General features: G+C 42.7%; 1 protein-coding gene across 1 annotated transcript in view; it reads right to left on the bottom strand.

Moving 5' to 3' along the window:
- Positions 1-12188: 12188 nt before the first annotated feature.
- The window catches only part of STX2 (syntaxin 2), a 70651-nt gene continuing 67217 nt past the window's right edge, over positions 12189-15622 (bottom strand). The window contains exons 10-11 of the mRNA XM_077159542.1: positions 15013-15138; positions 12189-14326 (exon numbers count right to left, since the gene is read on the bottom strand). Coding sequence (XP_077015657.1) covers positions 15058-15138 — 81 coding nt within the window. The 3' untranslated portion in view covers positions 12189-14326; positions 15013-15057. The remainder of the gene's footprint in view (positions 14327-15012; positions 15139-15622) is intronic.

Raw genomic sequence — 15622 nt, 5'->3', positions numbered from 1 at the left:
TTTGGTTTTGTGGTCAGAGGAAGTCACTTTCAGGCCTTTTCGTTCCATCTGAAGGTCAGCCAAGATCCCACCCCAGAATGAAAATGTTCCAAAAATTAAAGAAGGAAGCCACATACCAACAGTCACACTTACATCCCCTCATCACACATCAGGGATCAACCCCAGCAATTTACTCGCTGAAATCTTACAACCCTAGGAAGCAGGTACTTTCCTAGCCCCATTTAACAGATGAGGAAGCTGAAGCACAGAGAGGTTAAGTAACTTGCCCAAGGCCACACAGCCACTCAGTGGCAGGGTCTGGACTTGAACCCAGGATGCCTGGCTGCAGAGCACGTGCTCTTAGTGGGCCACCACCCTGTCACCATTCAAGGCCAAAGCAGAAAAATGTTCTCCCCGCAGTGGAAAGAATTACAGCAGAGGAGAATATTATGGGATGGGCCCTGTATTACCAGGGCGGGGGTCAAGGGCGCTTTTGCCGGGATGCGGTGGGCACGCCCTATAAACGGGCAGCAGTAGTGCCTCCGGTCCACGCCCACCTCCGGTCCACGCCCACCCCCTCCCCCACGAAGGCCAGTGTGGGCACCCACAAGGCCAGTAGGGGCCCACCTGAGTGGTCCACTCGGGGTGCAGGCCCATCTTCGTGGGTTGAGCAGCAGACTCTGGTGCTGTGTGTGGAAAGCTGCCTGTACTCACATGGGGAAAGGCGGAAACGCTGGACTGGAGCGGACAGCGCCCCCTAGCTGCCCTCCTTCCCCCGAGGCGCGTGGGCTGCTCTCGGGTAGGGCCTGCAGCTGATTGGCTGGGACCTGCGCCCCACCCTCCTGATTGGTCAGACCCATCCATGTTGTGAGTGTTCTGGGCCTGGACTGACTTTAGAGGCGTCTCCTAAGAAGCTGGGTGCCTTAAGAACCAAGATACACTGATTTAGGGGCCCCCGCTTGACTTCCTCTATATCCTGTTTTGTCCACTTATGTGTTATGTTTAATTCTGAGACCAGCTTGCCTGCTCCCATGCAATTTTACTTTGTTGGAAGCTGGTTTGGGGCAGGAAGCTGGCGACCAGGCCACAGGGCCTCAGCCTTGCTGGATGAGAGTCAGCTGTGGCCATTTCCTTTCTCTTGTCAGTTATTAGTGTAGGAATGGACGTCCTTTCCAGTCCTGCCGTTGAGGTTAGGGGAAGTCTGTGGGGGCAGGGAGAAGAGAGGGGAAGATGTATTAAAAGGATGCAAGATAGGACATGCCCTATTCTCTTCTGGGTCTTTGGACATCTTGTGCCAACAGACGCCTGTGACCATGAGATCTCACCTGAGCAAGGGAAAGAAACTGGTGCCCTGGTGATAGCATGGACACACACACAGAATATCAATAGAGAGGTGGAAATTATGAAAAGGAACCAAACAGAGCTGAAGATCACAGCAACAGAAATTAAAACTTCCTGAGAGGGTTTCAAGAGCAGATTGGAGCTGGCAAAAGAAAGAATTAGTGAACTGGAAGATAAGACAATTGAAAGCATCCAGTCTGAGAACAAAAAGAAAGCATGAATAAAAGTGAACAGAGCCTGAGGAGCCCATGGGAAGCCATCAAATGCACAAATATACACACAGACCAGAGATGGAAACCACATGAAGAAATAACAGTCTTTGGTAAAGATAATGACATGGGTAAATATAAATACCAGTACTACTGTATTTTTTTATTTGTAACTCCACTTTTTACTTCCTTTAAGATCTAAAAGGCAAGTGCATAAAAGATAATGATAAATTGATGGTTTTGAACTCAATATATAAATATGTAATCTGTAATAAGAGCTACAGAAAGGCGGGGATGTGCAATGGGAAATTAGTCATGATGAGTGTAAGGTTTCTGTTTGGGATGAAGGGAAAGCTCTAGTAATAGGAGGTGGGGAAGGTACTGCCATATTACAAATGTGATTAGTCCCACTGGATGATATGCTTGGGAGGGGATGGGATGGTAAGATTTACGTTGTTCATGTATTTCCACAATTTAAAAAGAAAGAAGAAAAACTAAAGAGATCATATGATAACTAAATGTAATACACAGTACAGGACAGGATCTAAGAATGGAGTGGAAAAGGCTCAAAAGGGCATTATTGGTACACAAGGAAACAATGGGAATGTAGAATGTAAGCTCTGTATCAGTGTGAAATTGCTTGAACTGGGTAAGTGCACTTCAGAGGTCATGTAAGTGAATGTCCTTGCTTGTAGGAAATGCACATGGAAGTAGTTAGTTCAAGGATTATAGTGTACAAGCAGCTCCCAGATGGTCAGGAGAAGCAGGATTGATAAATAGACAGATAGATAGATAGATAAATAGAAAAAACAGGAAAGGTGGAAAATGTTAAAATTGGTGGATCTTGGTACCTGGGGGTTGGGATAGTTGAATGTTGAATTTCTCTTGTATGGGGTTTGTATTATTTTTAAAACTGTTTTGTAAGTTCGAAATTATTTCAAAATGAACATTTAAAAAGAAGTTTACAGGGGGTGCGAGGGTGGTTCAGTGGAGAATTCTTACCTGCCATGCGGGAGACCCAGGTTCAATTCCCGGCCCAAGCACTTCCCAAACAAACAAAGAAACCAACAAAAACAAACAACTTAAAAAATTCAACAGATGCTGTTGAAATAATGGGATGCTCACATGGAAAAAGAATGAAATGTGACCCTGCCATACAGCATACAAAAAAAAAAAAAGTTTACAAATGGCTAAAAAAACTGAAGAGATGCTCAATGTCATTAATCATCAAGAAAATGCAAATTAAAACCAGAATGAGATACCAACCAGTACATCCCCACTAGAATGGCATAATGAAAAAGACAACCAAGTGTTGGTGAAGGCATGGAGCAATTGGAATCCTTACACACTGCTTGGAGGAGTAGAAAATGGTACAGCCACTTGGGAAAACATTAGGCACCAGTTTGGAAACAGTTTGTTGAAAAGTTAAACAAAGTTAACGTGACCCAGCAGTTTCACTCCCGGGAATCCACACAAGAGAAATGAAAACACATGTCCACACGAAATATATATGCAAAAAACAGCAGCGTTATCTGCAAAAGCTGAAAGTGGGAAGACTTCAGATGTGCACACCCGTGTCCAGATCCAGGGTGGCCCATCCCCGCAAGGGCTCACGTTCAGCAAGAAGAGGAGCAAACCATGGATGCCACAGGCAGATGGCCTCCATCAACAAGCAAAGTGAAAGAAGCCAGCTGTATAAGACCACATCTTATGTGATCCTGTTTCTAAGAAATGTCCAGAGACTTCCGGAGAAGATGGCGGCTTAGTAAGGCGCACGGGTCTTAGTTCCTCCTCCAGAACAACTACTACAGAACTAGAAACAGTACAGAACAGCTCCTGGAGCCACGACAGAGACCAGACACACAGCGTACCCCATTCCGGACCGGCTGGACCGGCTAAGAGACTCCACTGCGGTGAGGTCCCCGAGAGGCGCGTGCTTCCCCGGGCCGCGGCGGCTGGCGGCCGGAGCCCCTCCCTCCCTCCTTCCCGGGCCGGCTGGGAGCTTTGGATCGGGTTCCCCAAGCCACAGCGACCGGAGCCCCTTCCACACACACGGCTTCCCGGGCCGGCTGGGAACCTTGGATCGGCAGTTCCCCAAGCCGCGGCGGCTGGCGACCCTCCCCCACGCGCGGCTTCTCGGGCCAGCTGGTAGCCTCGGAACAGCAGTTCCCCAAGCCACGGTGGCCGGCGACCGCAGCGCCTTCCACACACGCGGCTTCCCGGGCCGGCTGGGAGCCTCAGAACAGCGATTCCCCAAGTCGCAGTGGCTGGCAACCCTCCCCCACAGGCGACTTCCCAGAGGGAAAGGAAAGAGTCTCCAACAGTAGTAGAGACTGAGCACGACCTAACACCAATAGTGGCATTAATGAACAACTTCTGACTACTAAAAATAGGCCCTCAGCTCAGGCGAAACTGATCAAGGCGGAAGTCGCTGATTGGGCTAACTGAAAAAGAGGAAAGGGGGCGAAACAGAGCCTTCTGCAGCTGTTTCTATGGAGGCTTGGTTGCCTCTGGGCTCAGCACTGGGATTACACAGGTTACAACTGCCCCAAACACAGAAACAGTCTGCTTTTAGGGCTCTCTACCATCTGAACCTTCCCCGCAGGAGGGGTGAAGCACAACTCAGGTGGAATCCCTCTATCAAGGAACTCAGATCCCAGGACTTCACAATTTGAAGCCATTAAAACCAACCTACAACCTTTCCCCTGTCTCCACCACACACCCAGCAGCGAGAGTCTTCCAAAGTTAAAGGAGCCACAACATCTTTTGCTGGTGGGACCCACAGACAGACAAGTACCACATGCTGGGCAGGATAAGAAAAGCAGAGCCCAGAGACTTCACAGGAAAGTCTTTCAACCTGCTGGAACCCACACTCAGGGAAATCTGATTAAATGCCCAGACGCCCGCAAAAAATAACAAATCACACCAGGAAAATTGAAGATATGGCCCAGTCAAAGGAACAAACCAATAGCTCAAATGAGATACAGGAGCTGAGACAACTAATTCTGAATATACGAACAGAAATGGAAAACCTCTTCAAAAACCAAATCAATAAATTGAGGGAGGACATGAAGAAGGCATGGGATCAACAAAAAGAAGAAATGGAAAGTCTGAAAAAATAAATCACAGAACTTATGGGATTGAAAAACACAGTAGAAGAGATGAAAAAAAACAATGGAAACCTACAATGGTAGATTTAAAGAGACAGAGGATAGAATTGGTGAACTGGAGGATGGAACATCTGAGATCCAAAAAGAAACAGAAACTATAGGGAAAAGAATGGAAAAATTTGAGCAGGGGCTCAGGGAATTGAATGATAATATGAAGCGCACAAATATACGTGTTGTGGGTGTCCCAGAAGGAGAAGAGAAGGGAAAAGGAGGATAAAAACTAATGGAAGAAATTATCACTGAAAACTTCCCAACTCTTATGAAAGACCTAAAATTACAGATCCAAGAAGTGCAGCACACCCCAAAGAGAATAGATCCAAATAGGCGTTCTCCAAGACACATACTAGTTAGAATGTCAGAGGTCAAAGAGAAAGAGAGGATCTTGAAAGCAGCAAGAGAAAAACAATCCATCACATACAAGGGAAACCCAATAAGACTATGTGTAGATTTCTCAGCAGAAACCATGGAGGCAAGAAGACAGTGGGATAATATATTTAAATTACTAAAACAGAAAAACTGCCAACCAAGAATTCTATATCCAGCAAAATTGTCCTTCAAAAATGAGGGAGAAATTAAAACATTTTCAGACAAAAAGCCACTGAGAGAATTTGTGACCAAGAGACCAGCTCTGCAAGAAATACTAAAGGGAGCACTAGAGTCAGATACAAAAAGACAGAAGAGAGAGGTATGGAGAAGAGTGTAGAAAGAAGAAAAATCAGATATGATATACATAATACAAAAGGCAAAATGGCAGAGGAAAATATTATCCAAACAGTAATAACACTAAATGTTAATGGACTGAATTCCCCAATCAAAAGACATAGACTGGCAGACTGGATTAAAAAACAGGATCCTTCTATATGCTGTCTACAGGAAACACATCTTAGATCCAAAGATAAACATAGGTTGAAAGTGAAAGGTTGGGAAAAGATATTTCATGCAAATAACAACCAGAAAAGAACAGGAGTAGCTATACTAATATCCAACAAATTAGACTTCAAATGTAAAACAGTTAAAAGAGACAAAGAAGGATACTATCTACTAATAAAAGGAACAATTAAACAAGAAGACATAACAATCATAAATATTTATGCACCAAATCAAAATGCCCCAAAATACGTGAGGAATACACTGCAAACACTGAAAAGGGAAATAGACACATCTACCATAATAGTTGGAGACTTCAATTCACCACTCTCATCAATGGACAGAACATCTAGACAGAGGATCAATAAAGAAACAGAGAATTTGAATATTACAATAAATGAGCTAGACTTAACAGACATTTATAGGACATTACACCCACCACAGCAGGATACACCTTTTTCTCAAGTGCTCATGGATCATTCTCAAAGTTAGGCCATATGCTGGGTCACAAAACAAGTCTCAACAAATTTAAAAAGATTGAAATCATACACAACACTTTCTCGGATCATAAAGGAATGAAGTTGGAAATCAATAATAGGCAGAGTGCCAGAAAATTCACAAATACGTGGAGGCTCAACAACACACTCTTAAACAACCAGTGGGTCAAGGAAGAAATTACAAAAGAAATTAGTAAATATCTCAAGGCGAATGAAAATGAAAACACAACATATCAAAACCTATGGGACGCAGCAAAGGCAGTGCTAGGAGGGAAATTTATTGCCCTAAATGCCTATATCAGAAAAGAAGAAAAGGCAAAAATTCAGGAATTAACTGTCCACTTAGAAGAACTGGAGAAAGAACAGCAAACTGACCACAAAGCAAGCAAAAGGAAAGAAATAACAAAGATTAGAGCAGAAATAAATGAAATTGAGAACATGAAAACAATAGAGAAAATCAATAAGACCAGAAGTTGGTTCTATGAGAAAATCAATAAGATTGATGGGGCCTTAGCAAGATTGACAAAAAGAAGAAGAGAGAGGACGCAAATAAATAAGATCAGAAATGGAAGAGGAGACATAACCACTGACCTCACAGAAATAAAGGAGGTAATAACAGGATACTATGAACAACTTTATGCTAATAAATACAACAATGTAGATGAAATGGACAACCTCCTAGAAAGGCAAGAACAACCAACTTTGACTCAAGAAGAAATAGATGACCTCAACAAACCAATCACAAGTAAAGAAATTGAATCAGTCATTCAAAAGCTTCCCAAAAAGAAAAGTCCAGGACCAGACGGCTTCACATGTGAATTCTACCAAACATTCCAGAAAGAATTAGTAGCAACTCTGCTCAAACTCTTCAAAGCAATCGAAGTGGAGGGAAAGCTACCTAATTCATTCTATGAAGCCAACTTCACCCTCATACCAAAACCAGGCAAAGATATTACAAAAAAAGAAAACCACAGACCAATCTCTCTAATGAATATAGATGCAAAAATCCTCAACAAAATTCTAGCAAATCGAATCCAGCAACACATTAAAAGAATTATACATCATGACCAAGTAGGATTCATCCCAGGTATGTAAGGATGGTTCAACATAAGAAAATCAATTAATGTAATACACCATATCAACAAATCAAAGCAGAAAAATCACATGATCATCTCAATTGATGCAGAGAAGGCATTTGACAAGATTCAACATCCTTTCCTGTTGAAAACACTTCAAAGGATAGGAATACAAGGGAACTTCCTTAAAATAATAGAGGGAATATATGAAAAACCCACAGCTAATATCATCCTCAATGGGGAAAAATTGAAAACTTTTCCCCTAAGATCAGGAACAAGACAAGGATGTCCACTATCACCACTATTATTCAACATTGTGTTGGAGGTTCTAGCCAGAGCAATTAGACAAGAAAAAGAAATACAAGGCATCAAAATTGGAAAGTAAGAAGTAAAACTATCACTGTTTGCAGACGATATGATACTATACGTCGAAAACCCGGAAATATCCACAACAAAACTACTAGAGCTAATAAATGTGTACAGCAAAGTAGTAGGTTACAAGATCAACATTCAAAAATCTGTAGCGTTTCTATACACTAGCAATGAACAAGCTGAGGGGGAAATCAAGAAATGAATCCCATTTACCATTGCAACTAAAAGAATAAAATACTTAGGAATAAATTTAACTAAAGAGACAAAAGACCTATACAAAGAAAACTACAAAAAACTGTTAAGAGAAATCACAGAAGGCCTAAATAGATGGAAGGGCATACCGTGTTCATGGATTGGAAGACTAAATATAGTTAAGATGTCAATCCTACCTAAATTGATTTACAGATTCAATGCAATACCAATCAAAATCCCAACAACTTATTTTTCGGAAATAGAAAAACCAATAAGCAAATTTATCTGGAAGGGCAGGGTGCCCCGAATTGCTAAAAGTATCTTGAGGAAAAAGAAACGAAGCTGGAAGTCTCAAGCTGCCGGACTTTAAGGCATATTATGAAGCCACAGTGGTCAAAACAGCATGGTATTGGCATAAAGATAGATATATCGACCAATGGAATCGAATAGAGTGCTCAGATATAAACCCTCTCATCTATGGACATTTGATCTTTGATAAGGCAGTCAAGCCAATTCACCTGGGACAGAACAGTCTCTTCAATAAATGGTGCCTAGAGAACTGGATATCCATATGCAAAAGAATGAAAGAGGACCCATATCTCACACCCTATACAAAAGTTAACTCAAAATGGATCAAAGATCTAAACATTAGGTCTAAGACCATAAAACAGTTAGAGGAAAATGTAGGGAGATATCTTATGAAACTTACAATTGGTTTTATGGAACTTAAACCTAAAGCAAGAGCACAGAAGAAAGAAAGAAAGAAATGGGAGCTCCTCAAAATTAAACACTTTTGTGCATCAAAGAACTTCATCAAGAAAGTAGAAAGACAGCCTACACAATGGGAGACAATATTTGGAAACGACATATCAGATAAAGGTCTAGTATCCAGAATCTATAAAGAGATTGTTCAACTCAACAACAAAAAGACAGCCAACCCAATTACAAAATGGGGAAAAGACTTGAACAGACACCTCTCAGAAGAGGAAATACAAATGGCCAAAAGACACATGAAGAGATGCTCAATGTCCCTGGCCATTAGAGAAATGCAAATCAAAACCACAATGAGATATCATCTCACACCCACCAGAATGGCCATTATCAACAAAACAGAAAATGACAAGTGCTGGAGAGGATGCGGAGAAAGAGGCACACTTATCCACTGTTAGTGGGAATGTCAAATGGTGCAACCACTGTGGAAGGCAGTTTGGCGGTTCCTCAAAAAGCTGAATATAGAATTGCCATACGACCCAGCAATACCATTGCTAGGTATCTACTCAGAGGACTTAAGGGCAAAGACACAAACAGACATTTGCACACCAATGCTTATAGCAGCGTTATTTACAATTGCAAAGAGATGGAAACAGCCAAAATGTCCATCAACAGACAAGTGGCTAAACAAACTGTGGTATATACATACAATGGCATATTATGCAGCTTTAAGACAGAATAAACTTATGAAGCATGTAATAACATGGATGGACCTAGAGAACATTATGCTGAGTGAGACTAGCCAAAAACTAAAGGACAAATACTGTATGGTCCCACTGATGTGAACCGACATTCGTGAATAAACTTGCAATATGTCATTGGTAACAGAGACCATCAGGAGTTAGAAACAGTGTAAGATAATGGGTAATTGGAGCTGAAGGGATACAGACTGTGCAACAGGACTAGATACAAAAACTCAAAAATGGACAGCACAATACTACCTAATTGTAATGTAATTATGTTAAAACACGGAATGAAGCTGCATCTGTGCTATAAAAAAAAAAAAAAAAAAAAAAAAAGAAATGTCCAGAAAAGACAAACTTAGGAAGAGAGAAAGCATGTCAGTGGTTCTCCAGGCTTGGGTGGGAGAAGGGATTAATAGCAAATGGGCACCAAGGAACTACTGGGGGTGATAGAAATGTTCTCAATAAAGCATTTAAAATAAGTCAAGGTGTGGCCAGCAACGCCGCCCCTCACTGCAGGCTGCTGCTGCCCTGTGTCCCGCTGTAGACCCCACACACTGGGGCTGTACCCAAGGCCTCTAAGCCGCGGTATGAGGGCAGTTGGTGGCACAGCCATGTCTCAGTCCCACCGGATGCAGCCCATCTGACAAAGGCTCCAGCTTGTAGAAAGACCCTTGAGCCTCTTGGAGCCTGGCAGACTGAGGTTCCAGTAAGGAGTGCATGGGGATGAGCGGCGAGCCTTTGCCACATGCCCCAGCGCCCTGGCCCCACCGGCTCTGCCTTAGTCCACATGTCCTCCCTTCACATCCCAGGTCCCTACTTTTCACAGAACCCCATCCTGTTACCCACAGGTGCGCTTCAAGCCCAATTCCCTGCTCTCTGCCTGCTTCTTGGAATGGGTCCCTTAGAACCTCGCCCTGATCTAGAACCCATAGTCCAGCACCCACTGCCAGCCAGGTCCACCCACTCCCTGTTCCCAGCCCTGCGTCCCCAGGTGGGCAGAGCCCGGGCTGTCTGCCTGTGAGGCCTGAACTCCAAGTTGTACGTTTCTCGGCTGCTGTCCAGCCTGAGTCTCTTTTCTCCCCGCCCCCCCCCCCCCACCTGGGTACCAGCCCGGTGACCATGACGGAAGCCCGTCACTTTCAGGATGCTGTGGCTCCACCCTGGGCCCCCAGGGTCCCAGCACTCCACGCGCACCCACAACCTCTCCAGGCCCACTTGGGATGGCACATTAGGATGTTTTCCAGAGATGCGGGCACAAGAGGCAGGCACTCTGCAGGCAAGCCTGCAGGGGCTGAGACCAGGTCTGCAGAAAAGACATCAGCTTTGGTCCTGGGAACCCCTCAGGGGTCTTCAGTCTCCACCCCGGCCTCCTGCCCCGTTGCCTAGGCTCAGGGACACACTCCATGTCGCCCTGAATTCACCTGACTGCCCAGCGAGGGCTCTTGTGCCACAGTCTTGCACCCCTAGGCCACTGGCTGGCCCCGCATCTTAACAGCAAGGGGCTCACGTCCTCGGAGCCTCCTGAGGATGAAAGGGAGACCCGACATGTCCTCGCGTGGCGCTCACCGTGCCTAGACCCGGGGCCACGTTCCCAACCCAACACGGAAACTAGAATTTAACCAAACAAACCCTATGTGCCGTCTGCTGGGACTGACCATGCCCTGGGGAAACCCATGCTAGGCCTCTCCGGCGCCACCAGGGAGACTGCAGCCCACCGGGACTGCTCTGTCTTCACAGGGGAGCTGTGTCCCTCAGCTCGCCGCAGCAGTCTGGGCCACCCGTCCAGAGCCCCCGGCCCCCTGGCGCCTCTCCTCTTCCCCACTCATAAGCCAGTGACTTCCTGAACGGGGTCGCGGAACTCTTTTCAGTCTCTCTTCTAAGTCCTCCTGGGCTGCAGCCAATGTGCCCTACTTCTGAAACTCATGGAAGGATGAAGTTTAGATGGTTGAAGAAATTCATAAACATTCACTTGAATGTTAAACTGTTGCTTGTTTTAAAAAAGCATGAACAGTAAATTATTGAATATGTACATCAAGATTGAAATCGGATAGAGACTCATTATAGAAGAGATAAGGGGGTGGGAGGTTAAAATTACTGCAGGAAAACTGTCTTCACGAACTAATGACCTCTAGGACCATCTTTTCCCTCTGTGTGTGTGTACACGCATGTGCACGTCTGTTTAATTCTGGGTTTTTGAACATCACTTTCCAACGTGGTTAGAATTCAGTAACAGTTAAGGAATTAAGGGAATTCCACTTACTAAGAAAAAAATCTGAAAGAAGATTAAGAAAAGTATAGAAGTACATGGTATGGATGAAAGAGTAAAACATATGGATTAAAATAAGTAAGTAATAGAGGGAACATATTAAAATAAATACAGTAGATTGAAATGCTAGTGGTCAATGAAAGGGAGTGGTAAGGGGTATAGAAAAAATAGGGGAAACAAAGTCTGAAATATACTGGGTAGAGGAAAATACTAGCGTCAATGACAGGGAGGGGTAAGGGGTGTGGTATATATGAGTTTTTTTCTTTTTATTTCTTTTTCTGAATTGATACAAATGTTCTAAGAAATGATCATAGTGATGGATATACAACTATGTGATGATATTGTGAGTTATTGATTACATACCAAGAATGGAATGATTATATGGTAAGAATGTTCATGTTTGTATGCTGTTATGTTTAAAAAAATTAAAAATTTTTTTAAAAAAAGAAAAGTATAGAAGTATAGAGGATAACACAGACACAAGGGAAAGGGTTCCCCAAGTTAATGTTAATGAGAACCTGTCAAGATGACACAGCATGCCAGATCTGACACTTTGCCCAAATTTGTTGACTTGGCATTTGTGGTAAAAAACAAGACTTCAGGTGGGTCTCTAAATACATGCTGCTGACATGAGAAATGAGCAAAAGAAGGTTATCAAAATAATAACAATAATGAATAAACATTCACAAATATTTATCAAAAACACCTAAAAGTATCAATTCATGTTATATTATTACAAGCAATAACAGCCATAGGTAAGAGTAGTTTTCTTAGTAGGACAGTTTATTGATGAATATGCAATAAAATATCTCTCCAAATTCTTCCCAGAAATGACACAACAGAGTACTTTTTTCATACTCTGCAAATTTTTTTAAAAATGTAAACATCAACTATTTTAAGAAAGACCAAAACATAACAAATGACTCTGTAAATATATTTTTTTGAGGCCTGGACAGAGGTGTGCCACTCAACCACTGACTTCAATACGGAGACACAAGTCATGCAGCCGGCCAGAGGCCAGCCCCACGCGGCCTGCAGCCCTCCCAGCCCCAGAGTGGCGGCTTTTGCCAGTACAATGAGGTCAGTCGGCCACCAGAGGCCAGGGCAAAGAAGACCGACCGTGACAAAAAAGTGGGACAGAAATCAGCAGAGTTCCACATGTGGGCATAATTATACAGAAAAATAAATGTATAAAGTTATAGAAATACAAGCATGATCTCTACATATTTAACCCCCTTAGAGACAAGTTATATATTCAGTTTAACTGCAGGTCAATGAGCTATTCAACTGACAGGCTACTGAAGACGTGTTAGGGCCGGAGAACCCCTTAGCGTTCTGAGTACACAGTGACGGCCAGCGGGCAACTACAACGCACAGAAGGCTTCACTCTGAGTTAGTTACTAAGGTGTATACATTATGAATGAGTGCGACTCATAACTGTATGAAATAAAGAACACAGTTTCTACACTCACAGCTTCTACACTCTTCAAGATGATTCACACTTATTCTTTCAAATCAAGCTCACGCCTATTAACTTTCCCAGCAGACAGCGTTAAGTGTGGGCACAGCTCACACAACAGAGCAGGAGCAAAGGGAAATGGCATTCTGGACGGTCCTGCACGTACTCATTTCACCTCTGCAGAACTGGCTACCGTCGTAGATGAAACTGATAAGGTTTCATGCATATACAAGCCTAAAATAAATCATTATTTAAGAAACCTTTAATGAGCAATAAAAATGTTTATCATAAATTCCTACAGACTTTGAGAATTCACTTTTGAAGTTCAGCAGAATATTACGTATTTGACAAGAACGTTTTAAATGATCTTTACAAATGGTTAAATTTAAAATAATCATTTAATGTCTAGGACTAATTTTCTTGAAATTAAAGATCACTAACTCTTGGTTTCATCACCAGCCATAAGTTCAGACTGTAGTCATGGAAACAGGGAAGCACAAGCATTTTCTGTGAACAAAGAGGAGACCTGTCTTTATCCCAAGGAATGGGGTAGGCAGAGCAGAGCTAAATACATCACCCTAGAGACTCTTCCGCAGGAGCGCAGACACATCAAATGTTTATAAATCAACAGGAACAGAAGGCACTTGAAAGGCTTTTGGGGGTGCTTTGCAATCAATATCTTTTATGACAAGGGCAAGCTGTGTAAACAATGTACAAAGATGGCTCTAATATTATAAGGCTTCCTATTTCACTGAAAAAGCAATATATACTATATAAAATGGGGTAAATTAAGATGTTCATATATTAAACAGTTAATCTATAAGCATTAAAAATTAAAGATATATCTTAAAAAAGAGCCTTTGAGATTTATGAAAATTATTCTTACAAACGAAATAAACACGAATTAAACATAGTATAAAAAAGTCTCTTAATCTACATATGTTAGCTGGGTGAGGGAGAGGATATCATGTCCTAGATCTGAAGTCTAATAGTTTCCTAACATAAAGTATTCCTAATTAAACGTCACATAAATTGTTTAACACTGAAATATAAAAAAAATCTAAATCATCGGTAATTTCTTATTTTAAGGCCACTGAAACAAGTTTCACATTGTTAAATTTTTATGGTATGTTTAGAGTTCAAGGTTATTTGGGTTAACTCCTCACATCCATCCTGCTGATAGTATTTTCACTGAGCAATATACATTCTGTTGTGTTTTCTCCTTGAATTCATTAATTAAAAAATCAGCACTCAATACCATACGCCACAACCCCCAAGCTTCACTCATGAAATGAGAGGAAGTCGGTTTTGTTGCAGATGTGGTCAGAGTCTCCGAGGATACATAGCTCTTGGGATATGGTTGCTATGGCAGTGTTGTTGCTAGGATAATTCCAAGGATCACAAGCAAAATAATTACACAAATAATAATGAACATCATTTTCTGCAAAATAAAGAAAAACATGAATTAATTTTGCAGTGCATTACAAGCAAGAAATCACCCATGCCATTTCTTAACAAAATCCTCCTAAAATTTTAGATACTTTAAATCCATTATCAAATAAGACCCCTAAAAGTCATAGATGGGGGGGTCAGAACATTAAGTGCTGTGCCTGGGTACATTACTTATCAGAACATCCATTTGTTCTTAGAGGGAAAAGGCACCATCACTTGGCATCCTGTGGGTTCTTAACAAAATTCCAAAAATGCTGTTTCTCAGTTGCATTATAAATCTTTTTAAAGCCCTAAATGAATTTCTCATTTGCTGAAAAATTCCTACTGATACATTTTTTAAACGTTTTTTGTTAAACATAAGACATACACAAAGAAAAGGAAAAAAAGCAATGATTTTCAAAGAACACTTCAATCAGAACAGATCTCAGAGTTTGTCGTGGGCCACCATTCCACCATTTCCCATCTGAATATCCTGGTACTAGTGCAAGCCAAACGCTTGGCCTTCTCCTCGTGGAGAGAGCACACCTTGAGAGTCAATCCCGTTTCAAGCCATGGTCCTGTCGCCTAAGATGCAAAGCCAGGGGCAAGCTGCTCGCTCAGCCTGCCTCCTCACGTGCAGAATGGGGCCTCCCTCCCCAGCTGCAGGGCAGGCAGGGAAGGTGGCAGGCTACTTACTGCCACACTGGCAGACACGCATGCCCATGGGTGCCATCCACACCCTCACTTGCCGACCGACAGACCGATAATCAGAGCGAGCACGGCAATCAGCACCACCGACACAGCAGCAATGATCCACTTTTTCTGTCAAAGGAAAGCAAGCAGATGAGATCATAGTTGATTTCCTACTGCCACATTAAAAGATATAACCCACGGAAAATAAAAGGGCTCCCAAACTCATTCTAAAATTTCTTCCATGGCTTCAGCTTAATCCTGTTTGACAAGTTGAGGTTCTCAAAAAAGGTGATTTTCAATTTAATACAGTCAAATTTTTTGCAGACAAACTGTCATCCAGCAGTTAGAAACTAGTTTTTTAATCAATAGGGAGAGTGGCATGATTGTACAATTTTGATAAGTTTCTGATGCATTTAGCTGTGCAGTCCGTGCTTGGCGCCACTGTCTAGCACTGCGAGCCGGGTCACCATCTGTTTAACAAGCCCCTCCACTCCGGCAATGCTTGGCCTTTGCAGCCCGCCTGATGCAGGCAGTTAAATTCTTCACTGCTCCCCCCACACCCTGCTGAATAAATCACTCCACTGATGCTGCCTGGCCTGCTGGGGGCCACACC

The sequence above is a fragment of the Tamandua tetradactyla genome, chromosome 5 (genome assembly GCF_023851605.1).
Source record: "Tamandua tetradactyla isolate mTamTet1 chromosome 5, mTamTet1.pri, whole genome shotgun sequence".
Taxonomy (NCBI): domain Eukaryota; kingdom Metazoa; phylum Chordata; class Mammalia; order Pilosa; family Myrmecophagidae; genus Tamandua; species Tamandua tetradactyla.
This window is presented reverse-complemented; position numbering and strand designations above follow the sequence as displayed.